The 26,578-nt window shown below is 43.3% G+C and overlaps 1 protein-coding gene across 2 annotated transcripts; it reads left to right on the top strand.

Moving 5' to 3' along the window:
- Positions 1–822: 822 nt before the first annotated feature.
- LOC134572166 (ankyrin repeat and SOCS box protein 12-like) lies at positions 823–23,775 on the top strand. Of its 2 annotated transcripts, none has more exons than XM_063430970.1 (3): positions 823–1,040; positions 2,813–3,612; positions 22,890–23,775. In XM_063430970.1, the coding sequence occupies exons 2-3, from the start codon at positions 2,823–2,825 to the stop codon at positions 23,030–23,032; spliced, it is 933 nt and encodes a 310-aa protein (XP_063287040.1). In that variant the 5' UTR covers positions 823–1,040; positions 2,813–2,822; the 3' UTR covers positions 23,033–23,775. The 2 variants fall into 2 exon arrangements, with proteins under 2 accessions (XP_063287040.1, XP_063287041.1); XM_063430971.1 differs by having other exon boundaries at positions 823–1,169.
- Positions 23,776–26,578: the final 2,803 nt, after the last annotated feature.

Below are 26,578 nucleotides of genomic sequence, written 5' to 3'. Positions count from 1 at the left end.
CGGACAAAATGTTCTAAAAATAGCTCACAATTAGGCAATTATTAGAATTTAGTATTTATAATGGACTAACATATTCCTCACCTCGGCAATAGAAAAAAAGTAAATCACAAAGACACAGCAACATCAATTTTTCAGCAATCTGATCAGTGTTACCATATTACAGGGATTTGGATTTACACCTGCAGTGTTTGAGCAGTAAAAATGCCTTCATCAAAACTTTGTATAATTAGTTCTGTTTATCAGGTTTATTTTTGTTATTATTAAACATTACAAATAAGCTATATACTGCTGTGTAGTGGGGTTCTTGACATTCAATTTTTATGCATAATTTAAAGGTTAACCTTGCCATAAACACCAACAGTGAATAATTTTCGTACATTATATAGTGCCTTACGAAATGACTGTACATCATTTAAGTTATTCTGTTGCATAATTAGATATTTTAATTAGGTTTAGTGTGAACACAAAGTCCTAGTGATATATCTTGTTAAAATCTATTTTATGTTCTAACCATATTTTGCTATTTATGTATGGAATTCCATATAAAATATACTTTCTTAAACCAATTAATTAAAATTGTAAAATTTCATAAACAGTTCTGTCCTATTCCCAAATTCAGTGGCCTTTATTGGATTGGCTAGTGGACACATTGAACTAAAACAATATTAGAACACTAATTCACACAACATTCTACGTGACTCTAACTTAGAAAAGACAAGAGCACCTGCCAGACTCCTCTCTATATTTACCCACCAAGCAGGGTCAGCAGTCCAAGAATGGATATGACCAGCAGGGCCACTCCAGAATTATTTTTAGACTGCAGGCAGAGCTGCTTCACTTATCCATTTGGTGGGATGTTATCACACCCAGTTTTGCTTTAACTCACAAATGTTTGACTCTGTTTTAAGTCCTGGTGGATTTTTTCCTTAGGGGAGATTTTCTTTGTGGGAGCAGCAGGAGCTCTGTAAAGCTGATACCAAGGCATCAAGATGATGTACCTACCTTGACAAGGGACCTGAGTCATCAGACAGCTCATAAAGGTGAGCAATCATATGCAAACCTGCTTCACACTTTTCATCCAAAAAGTTGTGTCTTGGATGATCTTGGCCAGGGAATTGCCTCCGTGGATGTAAATGCAACTGTTCTGTACAATAGAAAATTGCATATTGGTAAGGATATGATGAGAAAGACATTCATTATGACAGGCTTATTAGGGGTCTATTTTGTTGCAAAAGTGTCTGATAATTATTGACTTGACTAGGAATTGTAACTAGGGGATTTCACATTTTGAACCTAAAATAACAAATGGAAAAATTTACAATTATTTTTTTTTCTGCTTAGCCATGTTGCTCTATGATTTTAATTCTAAAGTCAATTCCTAATAATTCAGTGAAGAATGCTGCAGGTGTTTTTTATAAAGCTAAAAAAAAAAAAAAAAGACCGTAAGTGGTAAAAAAAACAAAAAAAACCCTATAGTACACTGTCTGTCGGAATATTAACTCGGTGTTAAAATCAAATAAATATCCATGGGATTCCTAAGTGGATTAAAACAGCAGTGAAATGCTATACAATGGAATAACTTGCACTGAGCCTATCAATGCCATCCAGGCTGGCTGAAATTGATGCTGATAATGCCTTAGTGCAAACTCTTCATTATCAAGTAGGCAGAAGAGGGAGTTGTCTCAAAGTGCCAAGGGGGAGACATGCTTTTTGTTTACAAGTTTCACAAAAACCTGGGAATGGTGCCCTGATTGTATTATACAGCGCTGCGGAATTTGTTGGCGCTTTATAAATAATAATAATAATAATAAAGTATGGTTCTTTGAACTATACTTTACATCAAATTTAAGCCCTGACTTTATTATGTTTTAATTTACAAGTACTAGGCTACCAGCAAGGCCTTTAAAGGTACTAGCAACTGCACTAAATTTCCTCTCGCCAGCACAAAATTTTCATTTGCCAGTAGTTAGGGGCCAGTGGAAAATTGAAACCCTGATAAAATAATAATTTGTTGATCCGGGAGAATAGAGAATTGGGAATTTGGACTCACAAGTAATTTGTCCTTATAGAAACACTATAGGGTCAGCAACATAAACGTGTATTCTTGACCCTCTAGTGTTAAAACTAGCCCCCCCCCCCCCCTGCTGGCTGTGCCCCTGTCTGTTTGGCTGACATCATCAGAAGTGATTCTTTAGGCCAATCACAATGCTTTCCCATATCCTGGGAGGCGGTCCCGGCACTCCTGGCACCAGGATGCTTTTCAAGGAGGCAGATTAGGGGCAGAACCAGCACAAATCAAACACAGTCCTGGCCAATCAGCATTTCCTCATAGATTTGCATTGAATCAATGCATATCTATGAAGAAAGTTCAGTGTCTCCCCATGCAGAGAGTGGAGACACTGAATGACAATGCCCAGGAAGCACCTCTAGTAGCCATGTGAGTAGTAACCAGTGGAGGTATCCCTAGGCTGTAATGGAAACACTGTATTTTCTAGGAAAAGACAGTGTTTACTGCAAAAAGCCTGAGGGGAATGCTTATATTCACCAGAACAAATGCAATAAGCTGTAGTTGTTCTGGTGACTATACTGTCCCTTTAAAGTACATATATGATGATTGTTGCATTATCAAGTAACACATAATACTCTCAGGATTGTTGTATATCTTTAGACTGGAAAGTTAAATCTTGAGTAGCCAGTTGTACGAACTGAATGCCATGTTTAACCAAGTTTATAGTGATTTAGGTAAAGTACCCTGTGTTTCTTCCATATCATTGATATATAAAGAATTTTATGATGAAAATATTCTCTTCAGATGCAGAAATATGAGTGTCATGGATATCACGAAGATCTTCTCGCTGCTGAAACCCAATGAGGAAGAAGAAGACCTTGCACATGCACGTGAACTGCATTTAGCGGTCTCTATGGATAATCCAGAATATCTGCAATCTCTGCTTCTAGAAAACAAATACCTGCAATTAATCAACAGCCGGACTGGATGGGGTGTTCCAGTTACTCCTCTTCGTCTTGCTGCCTCCATGGGTTCACTGGAATGCCTGAAGATCCTCTTGGCCAATGGAGCCAAGGTTGACATCCTTGATGTGAAAGCTCAGACTCCACTTTTCACAGCGGTTAGTGCTGGGCACTATGATTGTGTGAGAGAGCTGCTGAAGGCTGGAGCCAGCCCTAGTGGCAGTATATACAATAACTGCTCACCGGTGCTCTGTGCAGCCAGGGAAGGTAGGACAAATATCCTTCGGGAGCTTCTGGAATATGGGGCAGAAGCCAACGTCAGGTCCAAGTTGCCTAACTGGGCTGCTAACAATACTTCATCAACTGGACCATTATACCTTTCGGCTATATATGGGCACTTGGAGTGTTTTCAAACTTTGCTTCTCTACGGGGCTGATCCAGACTATAACTGTACAGACGAAACTCTCCTGAAAAAAATCAAGCACCCCAAAACAGTCTTGGACATCTGCCTGAAACATGGATGTAGAACACCTTTTCTGAAATTGCTTGTTGATTTTGGTGCTAATGTATACCTGCCAGATATCCACATCAGTAAGTCATTCCCTGACCTTGAGGCAATGGAGCTTCTGGTGAGAGAGAGAGGTAAGAAATTGGAAAATTGAATACCCTTGAGACAATTCATGTCCTATTATTGCTTCATTCGGCTGATATAAACAGTTTGTAAGAAACAAACTCCAAACTTTAAATGGACATTCTAAACATCATGAACGCTACAACACATTGTAGTCGTTATGGTGCAAATATTATTTGGTTGCGGTTTCCTAATTTCTTCTCAAAACATTTTGAGCTTGAAAAAGTCGTCCTGCTGCCTAATGATCGGTCTCTAATCTGTCGTTCAGATAATGCCACCAGAGTGTAATAATATATATATTTACATACAGCTCCACCCAGTAAATAGTTATGTTGTCAAGCATCTGTACTATACAAGCCATTGATTTTGCATGTGGTGTTCTAAGAGATGCAGAGGGACAGTATGTAGGCTAGAGCTGTGGCAGAGAAATTGTGTTTCTCTACAGGATAAAGATCAGCACTGGAGAAAAGGTGAGGTAAGTTGGACTTTATGGGTTATATTTAATTTAGCACTTTGCTTTCAACCGCTACCTTTCATGGAGATGTAAGCTAACTGTACCTTTAAAGTAAATACGAACCTAGTTTTACTAACTAAGGGCAAGACTCCAATACCAGACAGAGAAAATCTGCGTAAATTATTTTTATCTCTTTGGAATATTATACTGCAGTTCCACGCCTTGCTAAGCAGACATCATAATACATGCTCCTACCTTGTTTTATGTTATTTTTTTCATATATTTTTCATATAGCTCTAGGTACCATGTCCTTCCTTATCCCCAAGCAATAGGTAACTGTGGTAGGTCCCCTTATTTATTTCAGCTACCTATACCCCCAAGGGATAAGGAAGAGGTAGTTGAGACACGTCCAGAAGAATATCTGGTGATCAATACAATTCTTCCCAACATTAATGAGGTGGAGGTGTTAACAGCTGGCAGACAGTGGCAGCTTAACAGTTTATATGATAAACCCCAAATTCAGGGAGAACTGTGTTCTTCTCATTGTTATGTAGGGAAAGAGATCATCTTGATCCACATATCAAAGTATTTTGAAGAGGTGGTCGGTACCTAGGGGTGACTGGCGACCAGTACATGTTGTGTAAGAACTATCATGGTTAATACCTATTTTTACAATTATTTTAACTTTTTGTTTGCTGGTTGGTTGTAAATACTGGCTGATTTATTTCAGGTTTTCCAATAGTTTCAGTGTTTTTACCCAATGTTGCCAACAGGTGTCACATACACACGCAAAAAAAAAATCAAACGACAAAGAGACCCAACTGAATCCAATGTCAAGTTCCAGAGGGACAGAACATGGGTGGTATAATGACTTATTACTCATTACTCATTACTAATTATTTTTACAGGTTGCAGTTATTACAGTTAAAGGGAAACTCCAGTGCCAGGAAAACAATCAGTTTTCCTGGCCTTGCAGGTCCCCTCTCCCTCCCACCTCCCAATCCCCGGGTGCTTACCAGAGGCAGCGACATGTCCCACGTCGCTGCTTCTTCCTCTGCATTACGTCGGCCGGTGGGCGAGACTGATCCCGCCCACCGGCCGGGGAGACCTAATGCGCATTCGCGGCCAGGGCCGGACTGGGAATGAAAAGCAGCCCTGGAAAAATCAGATCCCTGGTGGTCCAATGGTGGTGCGTGCTGTTCAGCCTGCAGCTCCTCTGGCTGCAGGCTGACTTCGCTCTTCTCCCGCGAGAACGGCAGGCAGGTCGGGGCGTTGCCATGGTAACGCATGGCAACGCTCCAACCTGCCTGCTCGCGGGAGGAGCGTTCTCGCTTGCAGGTTCCTGTCAGACCGGGTAGGGGAACAGAAGCTCCCCTACCCAGTGGCATACACATGACCTATGGGGCCCCGGTGCGAAAATTGATCCCTGGGCCCCCCCCGCACGCTTACTCTGCGCAGGCCGTGGCCGCAACACATGGCGGCGGGCACCTGGTCGCAGGGGTCGCAACACCAGTGCACACACACTTAACCCCTTAAGGACCAAACTTCTGTAATAAAAGGGAATCATGACATGTCCTTAAGGGGTTAAAGGACCACTACAGACACCCAGATCACATCAGCTCAATGAAGTGGTATGGGTGTCAGGTCCCTCTAGTTTTAACCCTGCAGCTAAAAGCATAGCAGTTTCAGAGAAACTGCTATGTTTCACTGAGGGTTAATCCAGCCTCTAGCGGCTGTCTCACTGACAGCCGCTAGAGGAGCTTCTGCGATTCTAAGACACTGAACGTCCATAGGAAAGCATTGAGTAATGCTTTCCTATGGGCGGTTTGAATGCGCGCACGGCTCTTGCCGTGCATGCGCATTCGGAGCTGAGCGGCGGAGGGATCCCCAGCGCCAAGGGAGTCCGGCGCTGGAGAAAGGTAAGTGCTGAAGACACACACATACTCTCACGAACAGACGCATACACACTAGCTAACAGACACACACATTTACTGACAGAGACACACTCAGCGACAGACATACATACACACTCACTTACAAAACATACACTCTCACTGACAAACACACACTCACTAACAGACATCAAACAGACTCACTAACACAAACACACTCAGTAACAGACTCACTGACACTCACTAGCAGACACACACTCACTGACACTAACACTAACACTCATAGTAACACTCACAGTAACACTAACACACACAGTAACACACACACTAACACTCACAGTAACACTAACTCACTAACACTCACAGTAACACACACACACACACTAACACTCACAGTAACACTAACACACACACACACACACACACACACACTAACACTCAGAGTAACACTAACACACTAACACTCACAGTAACACTAACACACTAACACTCACAGTAACACTAACACTCACAGTAACACACACACACACTAACACTCACAGTAACACTAACACACTAACACTCACAGTAACACTAACACACACACACTAACACATTTTTTTTTTTATTTAATCCCCCCAGCCTCCTTACCTTTTGGAGTGCTGAGGGGATTCCCTGGGGTCCAGTGGTGCTGCTGGGCTCCAGGGGGGCCGGTCACCCGGCGGGCAGGCAGGCTGGCCGGTGCGTGAGGGAGCACTCTCCCCTGAGTGCTTCCTCTTCAGCTCCCTCGCGCGCCGCGCACTGATACCGGCGCCGGAAGAGACTTCTTCAATTGTATAATATCCATGGAAGGCATAGCTGTAATTTGGTATCTACTTCCATGTTAGGGATCCAATGTGCTTTTTTTTATGCAAACAATATAATACATCTTGGTTTTCGATATGCATTCCTGCTTGGAATGCAAACTTCCGGTTCTCAAACTTACATTGTGTTATACTCTGGTATAAAGTCGTCCTTATTACTGATATCAAGTGCCAAATGTCTCCTATCAGGGCCGGACTGGGAATTAAAAGCAGCCCTGGAAAAAAAATATTTACCATCCCCATAATGCGTCGTGCCAGCATAGTGTGCAGATACAGAGTTAGAAAAGATAACTTAAAATTTATAATTATTACTCCAAAGTAAAAAAAAAAAAAGCATTCATAGGCTATAAAATAAACAAAAGTGCAGATTTATTTTAAGCAGACGTGCCTTTGCATGTAATCAATGTTTCAGTCCAACTACCATGACATATTAAGGAAAGCTTGGTAATGGAACTGAAATGGTGAATGTATGTGGGCACAACTGTGAAAAATTACGTTCTCTTGTTTATTTTGAAGTCCTGTGGGTGCGCTCTTCAGTTTAAATATGTTATTGTGCCGGAGTATGCACCTAGCAACAAGACTGGGCCAATATCTGCTCATTACATATGATACATATTAATGACATTTCTCTGTGTATTATGCATATATACCGTATATACTCGAGTATAAGACGAGTTTTTCAGGCCATTTTTTGTGCTGAAAACCCCCCACTCGTCTTATACTCGAGTGAGTGTCTGTATTATGGCAACTTACATTGCCATAATACAGACAAGGACCGCTGGGCTCATTACAAGCCCGTTGGTCCTTTTAGGGGCTGGCAGAGAGCTGTAACTTACCTTTCCTGCAGCTCCTGTCAGCTCCCTTCTCTCTCCTCCGGTCCGGTCAGCCCCCCTGTCAGCTACCACTGTAAGTCTTGCAAGAGCCGCGGTGTCAGAGCGTGGCAACACTACGCGCGGCAGGGGAGCTGACCGGACCGGAGAAGAGAGAAGGGAGCTGACAGGAGCTGCAGGAAAGGTAAGTACACGCTTCCTGCCAGCCCCCTCCTACACAGTGCACACCACTGGACCACCAGGGAATGAGAGCCCCCCCTCCCTGGCCAGGTATTAAGCAGGGAAGGGGGACGAAAAAAAATAGCATAAAAATTTAAATAATACAAAATAACATAAAAAAATAAAAAAAAATAATAAAAATGCCCACCCCCCACCAAGGCTCTGCATCACATACACATACACACACACACACACACACACACACACACACACACACACTGCATTCATTATATACACAAACTGTAAATAAATATTCAATGAATATAATTTTTTGGGGATCTAATTTTATTTAGAAATTTACCAGTAGCTGCTGCATTTCCCACCCTAGTCTTATACTCGAGTCAATACGTTTTTTAATTTTTGGGGGGTAAAATTAGGGGTTTCGAATGTTCGGGTCGACTTGTACTCGAGTATATAGGGTAAATGTACATTAATATATGTGTACATATAATAGGTGTATATATATATATATATATATATATGTATATATATCTACCTAACACACACATTAATATACATGTCACATACCAGTGGCGACTCCAGAGCCTGATCCCCGGAGGGGCACTTGTGGATTATTTAAAGAAATAATCCATGCACAATAACCACTACTGCTCTGTGTACTGGTTATGGTGCCAGGAGTGCCGGGACCGCCTACCAGGATAAGTAGTCAAACCGTTTAAGAGCAGTTTGACAACTTACCTGGGATCTGCTGGGATATGTGGCTATAGTAGGGTATAGGAGCAGTGGTGCAATGTGTGAGGGGTGCAGTTTGTATGAAAGGTTCAGTGGGGGTGTGTGTGGGGGGGTGTAGAGAGTGAATGTGTAGCGTATGGGGGCTGTGTATGTGTTTGTGGGGCAATGTGTGTATGGGGGCTGTGTATGTGTGTGGGGGCAGTGTGTAAATGTGTATGGTGTGTGTATGGGGCAATGTGTATATGGAGGGGCAGTGTGTGAATGTGTATGGTGTGTGTGGGGGCAGTGTGTGTATGGGGCTAGAGTTCACTCTCACCACTGCGACCACCAGGAATCCCTGGTGGTCGCAGTGATGAGAGTGAACTCTAGCCTGTAACACCAGGGCTAGAGTTCACTCTCGTGAGAGCCGGAGCGTTGCCGTGGTAACCGCGGCAACTCTCTGTGCTCGCGCGAGAAGAACCCAGAGGAGCTGCAGGTTGAGCTCCCGGGTTCTTTCTTCCACCCTCCCCTCGTGGGGTGGGTGGGGGGGGAAATTGCCCCGTTGCCCCTCCCCAGATCCACTAGTGATATATACAGCCTATGTGTGTCTCTTTTTATCTCCAGACCCTCTGTGTGCCTTTTTTGTCTCCCCCCAGTCCCTCTGTATGTTTCTTTCTCCCCCTCACTGCCAGTGGCGTCGCTAGGGAGGGGGGCCAGAGGGGGCCATGGCCCCCCTACATCATGCTGTGCCCCCCCAAATGCTGGCAACTTTCTGGCCATGTTCTTACATTCTATTCCCTCGGACTGTAACAGTCTGTTACAGCCTGAGGGAATGCAGTGCTGGGTATTGTCTGTGGAGAGATGCTGGGGCACTGACAGGCTTCCTGGCACAGGCCCCGCCCCCAAACCAAGCCCCGCCTCCCGCACATAGACCTTCCCCCGCCGTTAAGCAGCAGACCTTGCTGCTGTTGGAATTCCAGAAGATGGCTGTCTGACCCCCCAGCAACAGCCTCCAGTGACAGGTAGGCTTGGTGTGTGTGTCTGTCTGTCTGCTAGTGAGGAAGCTTGTGTGTGTGTGTGTGTGTGTGTATGGACTCAGCAGTCTTTGTGTGTGTACGGACTCAGCAGACTGTGTGTGTCTCTGTGTGTGTCTCTGTGTGTGTGTGTGTGGACTCAGCAGTTTGTGTGTCTGTGTGTATGGACTCAGCAGTCTTTGTGTCTGTGTGTGTGTATATGGACTCAGCAATCTGTGCGTGTCTGTGTGTGTATGGACTCAGCAGTCTGTGTGTGTGTGTGTGTGTGTGTGTGTGGGTTCAGCAATCTATGTGTGTGCATGGACTCAGCAGTCCGTGTGTCTGTGTCTGTGTGTATGGACTTAGCAGTCTGTGTGCACTCAGCAGTCTGCCTGTGTGTGTATGGACTCAGCCGTGTGTGTGTTGATGGCCTCCCTCAGCAGTATGTGTGTCTGTGTATGGACTCAGCAGTGTGTGTGTGTGCATGCGTGTGTATGGACTCAGCAGTCTGTGTGTCTGTGTGTGTGTGTGTATATGGACTCAGCAGTTTGTGTGTCTGTGTGTATGAACTCAGCAATCTTTGTGTCTGTGTGTGTGTGTGTATATGGACTCAGCAGTGTGTGTGTGTGTGTGTGTGGACTCAGCAGTTTGTGTGTCTGTGTGTATATGGACTCAGCAGTCTTTGTGTCTGTGTGTGTGTGTGTGTGTATATGGACTCAGCAGTCTGTGCGTGTCTGTGTGTGTGGACTCAGCAATCTATGTGTGTGCATGGACTCAGCAGTCCGTGTGTCTGTGTGTGTGTATGGACTTAGCAGTCTGTGTGTGTGTGCATGGACTCAGCAGTCTGTGTGTCTGTGTGGATTCAGCAGTCTGCGTGTGTGTGTATGGACTCAGCAGTGTGTGTGTTGATGGCCTTCCTCAGCAGTATGTGTGTCTGTGTATGGACTTAGCAGTGTGTGTGTCTGCTAGTGAGGAAGCTTGTGTGTGTGTATAGACTCAGCAGTCTGTGTGTCTGTGTGTGTGTGTATGGACTCAGCAATCTTTGTGCCTGTGTGTGTGTGTGTGTGTGTGTGTGTGTGTGTGTGTGCATGGACTCAGCAGTCTGTGTGTCTGTGTGGATTCAGCAGTCTGTGTGTGTGTGTGTGTGTATGGACTCAGCAGTCTGTCTGTGTGTGTGTGGACTCAGCAATCTATGTGTGTGCATGGACTCAGCAGTCCATGTGTCTGTGTGTGTGTATGGACTTAGCAGTCTGTGTGTGTGTCTGTGTGTGCATGGACTCAGCAGTCTGTGTGTCTGTGTGGATTCAGCAGTCTGCGTGTGTGTGTATGGACTCAGCAGTGTGTGTGTTGATGGCCTTCCTCAGCAGTATGTGTGTCTGTGTATGGACTCAGCAGTGTGTGTGTCTGCTAGTGAGGAAGCTTGTGTGTGTGTATAGACTCCGCAGTCTGTGTGTCGGTGTGTGTATGGACTCAGCAGTCTGTGTGTCTGTGTGTATGGACTCAGCAATCTTTGTGTCTGTGTGTGTGTGTGTATATATGGACTCAGCAGTCTGTGTGTGTGTGTGTGTGTGTGTGTACTTAGCAGTTTGTGTGTCTGTGTGTATATGGACTCAGCAGTCTGTCTGTGTGTGTGTGCGTGTGTGGACTCAGCAATCTATGTGTGTGCATGACTCAGCAGTCCATGTGTCTGTGTGTGTGTGTGTGTGTATGGACTTAGCAGTCTGTCTGTGTGTGTGTGTGGACTCAGCAATCTATGTGTGTGCATGGACTCAGCAGTCCGTGTGTCTGTGTGTGTGTATGGACTTAGCAGTCTGTGTGTGTGTCTGTGTGTGCATGGACTCAGCAGTCTGTGTGTCTGTGTGGATTCAGCAGTCTGCGTGTGTGTGTATGGACTCAGCAGTGTGTGTGTTGATTGCCTTCCTCAGCAGTCTGTGTGTCTGTGTATGGACTCAGCAGTGTGTGTGTCTGCTAGTGAGGAAGCTTGTGTGTGTATAGACTCAGCAGTCTGTGTGTGTGTGTGTATGTACTCAGCAGTTTGTGTGTCTGTGTGTATATGGACTCAGCAGTCTGTCTGTGTGTGTGTGCGTGTGTGGACTCAGCAATCTATGTGTGTGCATGACTCAGCAGTCCATGTGTCTGTGTGTGTGTATGGACTTAGCAGTCTGTGTGTGTGTCTGTGTGTGCATGGACTCAGCAGTCTGTGTGTCTGTGTGGATTCAGCAGTCTGCGTGTGTGTGTATGGACTCAGCAGTGTGTGTGTTGATTGCCTTCCTCAGCAGTCTGTGTGTCTGTGTATGGACTCAGCAGTGTGTGTGTCTGCTAGTGAGGAAGCTTGTGTGTGTATAGACTCAGCAGTCTGTGTGTCTGTGTGTGTGTATGGACTCAGCAGTCTGTGTGTGTCTGTGTGTGTCTGTGTGTGTATAGACTCAGCAGTTTGTGTGTCTGTGTGTGGATGGACTCAGCAGTCTGTGTGTGTATATGGACTGTGTATATGGATACAGTGCCACTATTGCACTGTATCAAGGGAAATGTGTTTGTTTTTTAATAATCCCTGGTGGAAAATAATGAATACTCCACCAGGGATTATTAAAAAAAAAAAAACCACACACATTGTGTTGGGGGTGGGGCTTAACATGTGGCAGGGGCGGGGTCAAACTGTAACGAGGGCGGGGTTAAATGTGCCCCCCTACTTTTGTCCCTGGCCCACCATGTGCCTCCCTAAAAAGAATCCTAGAGACGCCACTGCTCACTGCTTCCCTGTGTCCATGTCTCCCCTCTCCTTCCCAGTTTCTCTCTTCCCCCTCTGCCTCTTTCTCCCCCTTTCCCTGTGTCTCTCTCTCCCCCACATCTCTCTTCCCCTCTGTCTCTTTCTCCTCCCTCCACCATCTCTCTATTCCCCCTCTTTCTCCCCCTGTGTCTCACTCTTCCCCTTCTGCCTCTTTCTCCCTCCTTTCCCTGTGTCTATTCCACCTCTCTGTTTTATTTCCCACCCTCCCCTTGTGTCCCTCTATTCCCTTTCTTCCCCCTCCCATTTACCGAGAGAAGTCAGAGGGGGCCGGCTGGAGGAGGAGGGAGGATGTCTCTCTATCATGCTCCCCCGCGGTTCCCATAATTCCCAGCACAGTATGCTGTGCTGGGAATTGTGGGAACTGCAACGGAGCATGATAGACATGCTCCTCCCTCCTCCTTCAGTCCCCAGCGTTAGGGACAGGTGTTCCGCCGGACCGGCGAGGCTGTCACCCGGCCGGACAGCTCTAGCGTGGAACGCGGCCGGTCCCCTCAGAGGAGTGTGCCACCGGACCGGGCACCCGGTGGCACCTACATGCACAGCGCAGCCCCCAGATGCCGCGGCCCACTGGGAAATTTCCCGGTATGCCAGTCTGGCCCTGTCTCCTATACCGTCCTGGGAACCGAGGAAAAATTTGACTTCCAATATGCCATGTATTTTTTTATGAAAAGGAACAGAAAGTTCCCACTTCCCAGCATGCCAGCCTATCACATGACATATCACTGGAAAGCCCAGTATGTCCTCTTTACAATACAGCAGGGATTGAAAGAGTAGCTCAAAAGAATAAAAGGAGATGCATGTGAACAAAGTTTGCAGTACAGAGGACACAAGTTAATGGGCTGAGTCTCAGGAAGATATACTCCAGATACACTCCAGATTGTGCAAACACTGTCCTCATATCAATAAAATCTGCATCATCCACCCAAACACTATAACTTGTTATGGCACACTGGCAAAAGACAAATCACCACAAGGAACATCCACAAACAAGATTAGTAACATAATGGAATCTGATCCACCGTGGAACACAGGAGTACTCAGAACATTCCAGCATTGCATGCATTCCACAGTGGAAAATAAACTCAAACAAAGGGAGTAGCATATAAAACTACATGAACAAATATAGAGAAAGAATTAGATATGTTGAATAAAAACGCCATCAAATTATGTATACAGGGGGCAATCCAAATGAAAGAGTCTCACAAACACACAGCCAACTCCACACATACATATTACGCTAAACCTGCCACCACAATGACAAGCAGCCACCACACCATCCCACTTAAGTGTGAATTCCTTATGGGGGAAGAGGTGAGAAACATAGAATCACCCAACCCATCTAGTCTGCCCAATTATCTACATACTTTCATTAATTTCATATCTAGGAGAGCCTTATGCCTATCCCACGCATGCTTAAACTCCTTTACTGTGTTAACCTCTACAACTTCAGCTGGAAGGCAATTCCATGCATCCACTACCCTCTCAGTAAAGTAATACTTCCTGATATTATTTTTAAACCTTTGTCCCTCTAATTTAAGACTATGTCCTCTTGTTGTGGTAGTTTTTCTTCTTTTAAATATAGTCTCCTCCATTACTGTGTTGATTCCCTTTATGTATTTAAATGTTTCTATCATATCCCCCCTGTCATATCTTTCCTCAAAGCTATACATGTTAAAGGGATACTATAGTGCCAGGAATGCAAAGCAGCATTCCTGGCACTATCGCTCCCCCTGCCTCCTCCCCCGTGCCCCCTCTGGATTAAGTACCCTTTATTTACTTACCCTGTCAACACTCTGCCTCCTCTGACGTCCTGCAACATGAGGATGCACTGCATTTGCCACGCGCATGCATTATACCTCCCCATAAAAACATTAAATCAATGCTTTCCTACGGGGAAAAATCTAGCACTGGATGTCCAAATGCAGAGCGTGAGGACGTCCAGCGTCAGATACCAAAGGTCCGTTAGGATGCGCATCCAGAGCCACTGGATCCAGACTTAGTGCTGCAATGTAAACATCCAGACCACTTCAATGGGTTAAAGTGGTCTGGGTGCCTATAGTGTCCCTTTAAGATCCGTTAATCTTTCCTGGAAGTTTTATCCTGCAATCCATGAACCAGTTTTGTAGCCCTATTGAACGCTCTCCAAAGTATCAATATCCTTCTGAAGATACGGTCTCCAGTACTGCGTACAATACTCCAAGTGAGGTCTCACCAGTGTTCTGTACAATGGCATGAGCACTTCCCTCTTTCTACTGCTAATACCTCTACCTATACAAACATTCTGCTAGCATTTCCTGCTGCTCTATTACATACATTGTCTGCCTACCTTTAATTCCTCTATAATAATAATAATAATTACTCTAAAATCCCTTTCCTTAGATGTTGAGGTTAGGACTGTATCAAATATTCAGTACTCTGCCCTTGGGTTTTTACGTCCAAGATGCATTATCTTGCACTTATCCACATTAAATGTCAGTTGCCACAACTCTGACCATTTTTCTAGTTTACCTAAATCATTAGCCATTTGGCTTATCCCTCCTGGAACATCAACCCTGTGTCATGTCTTAGTATCATCAGCAAAAATACATACCTTACCATCAAGACCTTCTGCAATATCACTAATAAAAATATTAAAGAGAATGGGTCCAAGTACAGATCCCTGAGGCACCCCACTGGTGACAAGCCCAAGCTTCGAATATACTCCATTGACTACAACTCTCTGTTGCCTGTCACTTACCCATTCAACAATATTGGAATCCAAACTTAAAGGAAAACTCCAGTGCCAGGAACACAATCCGTTTTCCTGGCACTGGATGTACCCTCTCCCTCCCACTCCCCAATCCCCGGTTACTGAAGGCGTGGAAACCCCCGTCACTTACCTGAGGCAGCGACTATGTCCCTCGTCGCTGTCTCCTCCTCCGTGCCGCTCCTCCTACTGTCTCCATCGGCTGGTGGGCGAGACTGATCCAGCCCTTCGGCCGAGGAGACCTAATGCGCATGCGCGGCAATTACGCGCATGCGCATTAGTGCTCCCCATAGGAAAGCATTGAAAAAGATTTTCAATGCTTTCCTATGAGGAAATGAGCGACGCTGGAGGTCCTCGCACAGCATGAGGACGTCCAGCGATGCTCTAGCACAGATAATCTGTGCTATGAAGGAGGAAGTGACCTCTAGTGGCTGTCTAGTAGACAGCCACTAGAGGTGGAGTTAACCCTGCAAGGTAATGATTGCAGTTTATAAAAAACTGTAATAATTACACTCGCAGGGTTAGGAGTAGTGGGAGTTGGCACCCAGACCACTCCAATGAGCAGAAGTGGTCTGGATGCCTGGAGTGTCCCTTTAAATATTGCAGTTTATTGATAAGCCTTCTATGTACGGGAGGGGGACATTTTTATTTTTAAATTCTTGCACCAGTGCCCAATGGATCCTAGGTATGGTAGCCGTCTGCTCTGTGTACTAACCCATCAGTGTTATCATAGTATTTTATTTAACGTCTCACTGTTTATAATACCTGGACAATTTTTCAGTTACCAAATTACACTGAAATGCCAGTGAAAAGAACTGCAATCTATAACACGGAAGTCACAACCATGAAATTAATGTTACAGTGTTGGAAATGCCCAAACTATATTACATCCATTTCCTACAGTGGTACATAGCACTTGATATTAGAATTGGCGATCGGGTAATAAAAATATCACCAGTTCAAGTTTTTTTGCACATCCATCAGCTTTGCTGTTTTTTTTTTATTGCAGAGTTAATTCTAAAAACATTTAGAATGCAACATCGACCTATCATAGGGCAGATTTAAACACATTGTGTGGCAGCTGCAAGAGAATTGACATTTTATCTTTCATTTTGAAAGTATTACTGTGAATTAAATTAGCACAGCTGATCTAACAGCAGGTTATATTTAGAATCCCATTATGTTAACGTTACCAAAAGTCTTCAGCAAATGTGAAAACATTTATAATTAGATAGCTGTTACTCACATTTTACAGCACATCACAACCGTCAGCCTCATCTGTGTAACAAGTGCAAAATGCCACATTACATGTTTTATTAAATTTATTAAAGGAACAATCCAAGCACCATAAGATCACTGTAGTGGTTTTGATGCCAGGATTGTCCTGGCACCCTCCCAGGGTAAGAAGTCAAAATGCTGTGTCCTGGGTTCTGCCTGGCAGCAACAGACCCTGTCTTCTGTGAAGTCAGAAGCTAATACAAGGAGCTTCCATTAGCTTTCCAAAAAAACTCAGTGGCGGACGGCGTCTGCTGAGCTCTGTCACTAAACCCCTGTCGCCACTGCCAGGCAGCCTGGTAGACAGCAACGGATACCCATCCGACCCCTGGTAACTTGTTATAAAATTCCTAAACTGTTTGATAGCTTGTCCAGGAGGGTACAGTGGGCTATAGTAGTTATGGTACTTGAAGTGTTCCTAACAGGGAGTCTCAAAAACGCTAGCACAACATTTTTATACTAATGAACATTTCGACTGCGAAATATGTTGGCGCTTTATAAATGCCAGTAATAAATAAACCTTAAATCAAAGAACACTGTAGGTACTATAACTGCTTAATTTCAGTGATGTGATAATAGAGTCTGGAGTCCCGTCCTCCTATTTAGCATCTACCTGTTTTAAATGAATTTTTAAATGAGGGTCCCCAGCAGCCCATCCGCTTGTGCTGTTTAATATAACGAGGAAGCATTAGCCCGAGCAGAAATGGGCAGCTGTTATTGGTTGAGAATGTCAGCTTATCTTTTTGAGCCTATTACAGCGACCACTGCTGGTATGAATTGATATAATTAGAAAGAAGTGTGTAATATCTCAGTTAGCCATATCTTTAGTAGGAGCTGGGCTATGGGTAGCCAGGGACTCTCAATGAGTGCTAAACTGCTGGGAAATGGTTTAACATTGTATTGAGGGACAGTGCAAGGGGTGGGGGAGTTCAGGCAGTATAACCAAATAAATTAGATAAAATGGTTATAGTGCCTACAGTGTCCTTTTAATCTAGCAGGGACATACATGGTATCAGAGTTATTCCTTATTCATGTGATGGTTACAGGAAAGAGCTGCAAATCTTGTATGAATAGAGGCTCTATGGACCATTCATTGCTTTTCCCCACTATTTTTGTAATATAATTTTATTGCAATGGTCAGTAACATTTTCATACTTGTCAATGCTGGTATGTTTGAAGGTGGGAGAGGAGATGGAGTACTGCCACAACAGTAGAACACAATCACTGAGGTCTACACACGTGGTAAAAATCTTACGTTGCCCCATTAAGGCAGCCCTGCCACTTGCTTGCAATAGGGATTAAAGAAAAAAAAAAAGAAACTGCCTGCCCGGGCACTGTTAAGTGACTCCACTCCCCTTGAAGTGACGCCCAGGGCACATGCCATAGCTGCCAAACCCTAGGTATGCCACTGCGTAAAGACATTCAGCCAGCACTGCCCATATACAGAGCCATGCCAAACTGGTCTTGCATGGGTAGCTATGCCCTGGAACATAACATTTTAGTAACAGTCATGCAGTGCTTTATGGGTAATTTTGGGAGTCTCCACAAAGTTAGGATAGAGGTCATAAATCAAGATTGCCCTTATAGTATTTTATTTACACCAGCCAATAACACTGTAACCTCCCAGGACCATTTTAGCAATGCAATGTTTTTCATCAGTTCCAAAATGTCTTACAAAAAGTCATCTGCCTTTACACCCTGTTCCAAATTATTATGCAAATTATATTTTTCTCATTTACCTAAATAATTGATGTAAATAATAACAGTCAGCATAATTCTCATGTTATCAACTATTAAGAGTACAATTCAAATTTTATTGAACAAACCTCCTAATGATAACAGTATTTTTTTAAAAACAAACTTACAATGCACTGTTCCAAATTATTACGCACAGTAAGTTTCAAAACACTTTATAGGTTGTAAAGAACTGAACATTGTCATTTGTTGTGTTTGCAGCATATTTACTGAAATCATAAGATATTTCAATCAAACTTATAACAACATTTTAACTTTTTAAACATTTTAACCGGTCACGTTACATTTTAACATAGGACCCTTTATTTGATAGCAGCTTCACAAGTCTTGCATCCATTGAACTTGAGTTTTTGGACAGTTTCTGCTTGAATTTGTTTGCAATATGTCAGAATAGCCTCCCAGAGATGCTGTTTGGATGTAAACTGCCTCCCACCCTCATAGATCTTTTGCTTGAGGATTCTCCAAAGGTTCTCAATAGGATTGAGATCAGGGGAGGATGGAGGCCACACCATGACTTTCTCTCCTTTTATCCCCATAGCAGCCATTGATGCAGAGGTATTCTTTGCAGCATGAGATGGTGCATTGTCATGCATGAAGATGATTTTATTACGGAAAGCATAGTTCTTCCTTCTGTACCAGGGAAGAAAGTGGTCAGTCAGAAACTCCACATACTTTGCATAGGTCATCTTTATACCTTCTGGGACCCGAAAGGGGCCGACCAGCTCTCTTCCCATGATTCCGGCCTAAAACATGACTCCACCACCGCCTTGCTGACGTTGCAGCATTGTTGGAACAGGGTGGCCGTCCACCAACCATCCACTACTCCATCCATCTGGACCATCCAGGGTTACACGGTACTCATCAGTGAACAGGACTGTTTGAAAATTAGTCTTCATGTATTTTTCTGCCCAATGCAGCCGTTTCTTCTTGTGAGCATTGGTTAGTGGTGGCCGAATAGAAGGTTTATGCACAGTTGCAAGACTCTGGAGGACTCTACACTTTGATGTCCGTGGGACTCCAGAGGCACCAGCAGCTTCAAATATCTGTTTGCTGCTATGTAATGGTATTTTAGCAGCTGCTCTCTTGATCCAATGCATGGATCTGGCAGAAATCTTCCTCAATGTGCCTTTATCTGCACAAACCCGTCTGTGCTCTGAATCAGCCACAAATCTCTTAATAATGCGATGATCACGCTTAAGTTTTCGTGAAATATCTAATGTTTTCATACCTCGCCCAAGGCATTGAACTATTTCACTTTTTACAGCAGCAGAGAGATCCTTTTTCTTCCCCATATTGCATGAAAATGGTGCTCTGCTTAATAATGTGGAACACCCTCCTTTAGCAGTTTTTCCTTAAATTGGGCTCACCTGGCAATCTAATTATCACAGGTGTCCAAGATTGTTTTCAGTGATCAAAAGAGCCCTGAGACACAATGCCATCCATGAGTTAAACTGAAAAACAAAATATTTAATCTTTGTGACACTTAAATAGAATTTGCATAATAATTTGGAACAGGGTGTAAAGTGCATTCCTTCCAGGAGTTCACTACTGAAAGTGTGTTTTTAGATCTCATTCTGACAGAAGTGGCCTGAGCCAGTTTTGAACAATATTGTTGACTTCCTGGCTGTATCTTACACGTAAAAACAGTCTTAGCCACATTGATATTATCCCACCATGAAATGAAGAACATGAGATGAAACAGTTTGACATGATGGAAGCCCCTTTCCTATAAATGTTGTGAATAGAATATAAATCAGCATCACTAAAAGGACACTCAAAGCATTAGAAGCACTACAGCTTAAATGACCTCTAAAGTCACCCAGACCACTTCATCTCAAGGCGGCAGAAACATCAATGTTTGCCTTGAAGGAAACGCCTCTAGTGGTGTGTTACAGATAGCCAGTAGAGGCACCTCTGCTGCGACAGCCAGGTAAAAACGCAGTTACGTGATGTTGCAACTCTTGGATTGAATGCTTTTCTAGGAGAGCATTGGACGCACGCACGATTGGCTAGTAATGAGGAAGTGACGCTTTCTTGATGGCGGAGAGGTCAGCAGCGCCGATGGAGTCTCAGCGCATGAAAAAGGGGAGTATAATATATTTTTAAAAATATCTTTATTGCAAATGGAGGGGAGGGTGGAGGAAGAACTAACCAGGTTTGTATTCCTAACGCTATAGTGGTTGTAGTGGTTCTGCGGCAAAGAGGCTGTCCTTGCAGTCTATAAATTATAGACATTACATTTTTCACAGTTCCCAATATTGGTAGATATGAAATCAGGATGGGTGGGCAGTCCTTTAAAGGGGTCAAATTGAGACACTGGGGAGCTCCATAATAAGCAGGCCCACATTGAAAATGTACCACTGAAGGGGCATGTCAGCTTGGCATCAAACACACCTGGCCATCGGGCAAACCGGACAAGTGCCCGGTGGGCCGGGGAGATCGCTATCTGATCGCCGGCCCCACTGTGTTCCATGATGGGCCGGTGGGGAGATCAAACACTCACAGCACCCTCACACACACTGCACCCCTGACATTCACAGCACCCTCACACACTGCAACCGTGACACTCACAGCACGCACACAAACACACACACACACACACTGCACCCCTGACATTCACAGCACCCTCACACACACACACTGCACCCCTGACACTTCTCACATATTCACAGCACCCACACTGCACCCTTGACACTCAGAGCACCCACACACACTGCACCCTTGACACTTCTCACCAACTCACAGCACCCCGACACTCGCAGCACCCACACACATATACTGCATCCCTGGCACAGCACCCACACACACATACTGCACCCCTGACACATCACTCACACACTCCCACTGCACCCCTGACACAACAACCTCACTCACACACACTGCACCCTTGGCATTCACAGCACCCACACACACTGCAACCCTGACATTCACAGCACACACACACTGCCCCTCTGACACTCAGCACCCTCACACTGCACAATTCTCTTTCCTGGCATTTTTGTCTCCTGGTATCCCATCTATGGAGACACCAGAGACATATTTCAAGCAAACCTAGTGCAATCATGTTAATAAATTTGCTTGCGCTGTGCAGAACAAATACGGGGCCTTTTTCTCATGCTAGAGCTCTTCAGCAGATCTCTGCGCATGGTCTGCCCTGGAAGAGCATTGAACCTACATGCTCACTTTATGATGGGGCGTGCTTGTCATTGGTGAAGACAAAACACACCCTATCTGGCCCTGCCCCCTTTCAGTGGGCCGTTGTAATGAAAAAATACCCAGGACGAATTTTCTTCCCAGTCCGGCACTGCACCTGGCTGACAGACAGTCTCTCAGCCATCACTCAACCTACAGGAATATGGAGAGAACACTGACAAAGTGCTCTCTGCATGATCCTAGTAACTGCTGCACAGCCCGAGCACATGACACCAGGGACATGACCCTGAAACGTGACTGTTCCGCCAAAAGCGGGACATTTGGGACAGTGGCGGTTCCGGGGGGCGGGGGGTGTACAGGGGGAATTGCTAAATGTTAAATGTGAAGAAGTTTTAAGAACAGAACAAACCTGGTATGGTGAGAGAGGAGCCTTAAATCTGGGACTGTCCTTCCAAATCCTGGTCTATTTAGATGTATTATGATTATGATGTTTCTTTTTAAGTAGGCCACATTGTAATACATTCTATTTTAATTGATAGACAAGCATCAAATTGTGACATTTATGTAATCAAGTCCATCACACAGCAACCCACCAGAGTAGAGCATGTTTATTATAGCAGTTTTAAATAATGGGTTGGCTATTTTTACAATATATTTGAAATTTGAAGCATTTATTTTTTATTTATTTTTTAAAACAGAACACAATAGGGACATTGTGTATCAGTAACAAATTGTGCTTAAATACAATTCAGTAAGCAAATTACGTTATTGTCATGCTATTGTACTGAAGGTGTTCATGGAGTAGAATATATATGTAGTGTGCATGAATGAATGATTGGAATGTGAAGGATAGAGTGTCAAAAGCAATACTTAGAGAATGCTAAATACCAGCGTAAAATAACATCTGATTCATATAAGACCAGCACGGTTATTCGCTTATGTGAAATTTTAAAGTGAATTTCAAATGCATGGTAAAGATGGATGAATTTTAAACATTCTCTAAGTCAGCTATGTTTCCAGTTCAGCTACTTTGGCCTTAAAGGGGCACTATAGGCACCAAAACAACTTTAGCTTAATAAGGCAGTTTTGGTGGGTATAGCATGCACCTTTAGTCTTCCTGTTCATTTCTTTTCCATTTATGAGTTAATCACTTTGTTAATACAGCCCTAGCCTCCCTGTATGTGATTTTCACAGCCTTCCTGAACACTTCCTGTGAATAAAGATTTAATGTTTAAACTTCCTTTATGGCACATTGTTTTATTTAGAATTTTGCATCCTTTTAAGGATTTAATATAAAAACATTACATGATTGCACCCATTCTTTCTGACGAAGAGACATTATTAAGCAAGTTTAAGTACGCATTTTATAATAGTATGTGATATATAAAATGGTCAAATATTTTGCTTATTGTTGCTTTTCATTGGTTGTTGGTATTTCTGGGAGTTTGAATTCTCATATTACCAGCAGAATACGTACATTTTAACTGTGTGAGGCCCAAGAAGAACATTTGGCTCAAATTATCAGTGCATTCTGTTGGTCAATTCAATGTCTGATACATTTACTCAACTCTGTAGGATATTATTTCTTAATTTCTGTAATCCTCAAGTACAATCAGTAATATTTTTTCATAAATTCAATGTCTCTACAGTGTATCCCAAGTCTCTGATGTCTCAGTCCCGCCTGTCCATCAGAAAGCTGCTGAGAGAAGTTGGAAAAATACATCTTATTGACCAGTTGGGGATCCCCCAGACAATTCTTAGATATCTGCAGCATCAAATCAGGGAGAAATAGTTTGGCAACAAAACAGAAACGACTGTGAATCGTCTCAATGCAATATACACACCAGCAGCTTGGGGTGGTAACATGAACTTGATCAAATGAACTTGAAATTAGATTAAACTGTTTTCAAATCTTTCTTGCCGTTCCCTAAAAAAAATATTAATAGGAATATGTGTTTTAGATGCTTTATATACTGTTCCACTGCTAATTAATGGGCATATAAAGTTGTTGTTTTTTCTAATTAGTATATGAAATATCATGTGACTTTTTAATTTCCATACAGTACTAATATAGATATTATACTACTTACAATGACACCTCAGTCTGGTTTTGACTTGTTATATTTTAATATATTTTAGTGCAATATATTAAGTGTGCGTTACAAAAACATTAAATTAAAATAAAAAAAAAAAGAATCCTTATGTCTTGGTTAAGGTGGATAATGAATAGATGCTCACCACTATTGTTAAGAAAGCTGAGTTCATTTACCAAACCTCGGGCTCCGTGGATGACTAACTCGGAAGTGTACATTTTCTGTTATGGACTTTGGTTTCTTGCTTAGTGGATTCCCCGTATTTTTTATTTTTTTTGTACTTTGAAGTGTTATCATTTTTCTTGTTATGGGACCCAACACTTGTTAAGTGTTTTTGTAGAAATAAGGTATGTATTGATGCACATTCATATTTATGAGTCGTTTACCCTTTCTGGTTTTCATTAGTTTGAAAATGTACGTGTTGGTTCTTAATTAAGAATAACAAAAAATTAAAAAATTAAAATATTCAAATCTGATTTTCATTTCTTCACTTCATGTCGGATTTTCAGTAAATCCAAAACAGGAAGCTACTGTTTGGTGAGGGCTCACTGAAAAAGTAGTTTATGTACACAGTAATGTGTTCTGGAAAATTAAGAGCTGAACTACAAGTCCCAGTTTTTATATCAACATCAGTACAGTTGCAGAATAAAAGGAAACACTGTAGAGTTTTTATAGAGCAAATCTTGATAGTTTCAATATATATATATATTATATATAGTTTACAGGTGAAACCTTTGTGGCTGTTTATTACCAATGTCATATGTCATACACAGGGTGGCTAGATCCACCATGTTTTATGGGAGATTATATATATATATATATATATATATATATATACACACACACACACACACACATATTGATGGGCAGCAGATGAAAAGGGTAGCCCTGTAGCGCGCATTCAAAGTGTCCATAGGAAAGCGTTTTTCAATGCTTTCCTATGGACGCTCTGCGTGATGGAGGCATAATATGCCTCCAGCGTCGCAGATGCGCCTCTAGTGGCTGTCCGCAAGACAGCCACTAGAGGCTGGCTTAACCCTGCAATGTAAACATAGCAATTTCTCTGAAACTGCTATGTTTGCATTTGCAGGGTTAAAACCTGAGGGACCTGGCACCCAGACCACTTAATTGAGCTTAAGTGGTGTGGGCGATTATAGTGTCCCTTTAAGCAATTAGGCAGTATGCAATAAAGCAGGATATGCATTATACACAATACAGGGCAACCTTTTCCATGCATTTTCAGAAATATCAGAAACATATGTGTGTCCCCGTAAACATGGTGGATTTGGTCACCCTGGTCTTACCGCACAGGATAACTAACTATAAACTAACCTACACATTGCACTACAGTGTGGGTGCCTGAAGCACCTCTTAAGGGAATAATGGTGCAATACTTGAATTTCAAACAACCATTGTCTCACCATTAAAGGTTACATAACAAAAATTTCAAATGGCCAAAGAGGAACACTTTCATTTCAGAGAGCTAATGGCTAGGACAATGGTTCCCAAACTTTTTAGGTCCAAGGCGCCCTTAATATTTCAGTATTTTTCCAAGGCACCCCAAGTCAAAATTTCTAGGTTGTATATCTGTACAGCGCTGCGGCATTTACTGGTTCTATAGTGTAATGTACAGTGTTGGTGTATGAAGGGGTGCTTGTATATAGTTATTGTGTTAATACAGGGGTGTAGCGGAGTGCAATATTAAAATCCATGATATCCGCTGGCATAACAGGTAAATCCACAGTCAGCGCTGAAAAGTAAGGCAATATCCCAATCCTCCCAATAACCGGACGAAACACAGTTTGGGAGTCAACTAACTGGCTTTATTCACAGGCTTGTATATTTATACAGTTCCCCATGCAAGGGGTTTCTTGACAGAAGTTTCAGGGGATTTCTCCCATAATGCAGTGTAATTCTCCCAGGGTGCATTGCTACACGAGAGGGATACTCCCACCAAAATGGACGATTAAGTAGATTATCCCCTCGTGTAGCAAAACTGACAATTCACATTAAAATCCTTTTTATAAGCTTTATACGGTACATTTAAAAAACCGAAGGTTCGGTAGATAGCTGGGGTCTGAGCGCATCTCTTGTGTGAATACCGCTCAGATCCCAGCTGAAATGACCGAACGCCACAACAAATACAGTTTACATCGAAGTTCCCCTCAAACTGTCGATTATACTTGGGGGAACGATTTTACCGAATACAGAGTCCAGCGGTGTTTGTGTCGTCGAGTAGCCGTTTTCAGTTCCAGGCGCTCGACGACCAAACACCGCTGAAGAATAGCAAATCCAAGATGGCCGACCGCCGCATGGTCGGTAGCCGAACGACGGCCACCTAGGAGGGCTTCTAATTACCGATTGCAACATTGTTGCAATCGGTTAATGAGTGCCACACGCTTCTAAGTGTGTGGTCTATCAGGGGAGCCCGCATTCGTTCCACGAACGGCCCGGATAGCCGCTATTCGTCGAACGAAGTACTTGCATGCTGGTAGCTTACGGCTGCCAGCATGCGAATTATCATAGCATAGATACACAGTACATTTACCTATACCACACAGTATACATAGCAAAATACAGCACATAGCACATAGTACAGCACATAGTACAGACAACCTTTCCATATTACAGTCCAGAAGTGGCTAGGTTTGCAAGTAATGTTTGCGTTTGATTGCAGGGGTGTGTTCGAATGGTATGTTCACTTTTTTTTTATTCTTTATTTTTGTTCGTGCATGGGATAACATTCAGGTCTGCTACGCCACAACAGCTGTAGGAGACTATTTGACAACAGAGTGTAACATGGCATAGATCATACTGTGCACAATTTTTTTTTTTTTTAATTCTTTATTTTTGTTGTGCATAGAGGCTTACAACAGTGCTTGTATAGCCACATTAGCTCTCACAAGCGCGATTTTCAAAAAGTGATAACAGATATGTGGTATGTAGAGAACATGCACATGTTTTGTAATTTGACTTTACATAGTATTATTGTCAGGATCGGGACAGGGATCCAACACGCAGAGTACAAAGTGTAGTAGGTACGTATACCGGACCTTAGAATGGCCGGACTTAACGTAAGGAGTAAGTAGAGAATGGTCAGAGGCAAGCCGAGGTCGAGGGAACGAGAAGACAGGTAAGCGAGAGACAAGCCGGGTCAAAGGATAACAGAGAAAAGCAGAGTGATACAAACAAGCCGGGTCAGAACCAAAGAGACAATAAACATACAAGAGCACTGAGTGACTAGA

Source organism: Pelobates fuscus, chromosome 9 (assembly GCF_036172605.1).
Source record: "Pelobates fuscus isolate aPelFus1 chromosome 9, aPelFus1.pri, whole genome shotgun sequence".
NCBI classification, from domain to species: Eukaryota; Metazoa; Chordata; class Amphibia; order Anura; family Pelobatidae; genus Pelobates; species Pelobates fuscus.
Note: the sequence above shows the minus strand (reverse complement) of the source record. Positions and strands in the feature narration are given on the sequence as shown.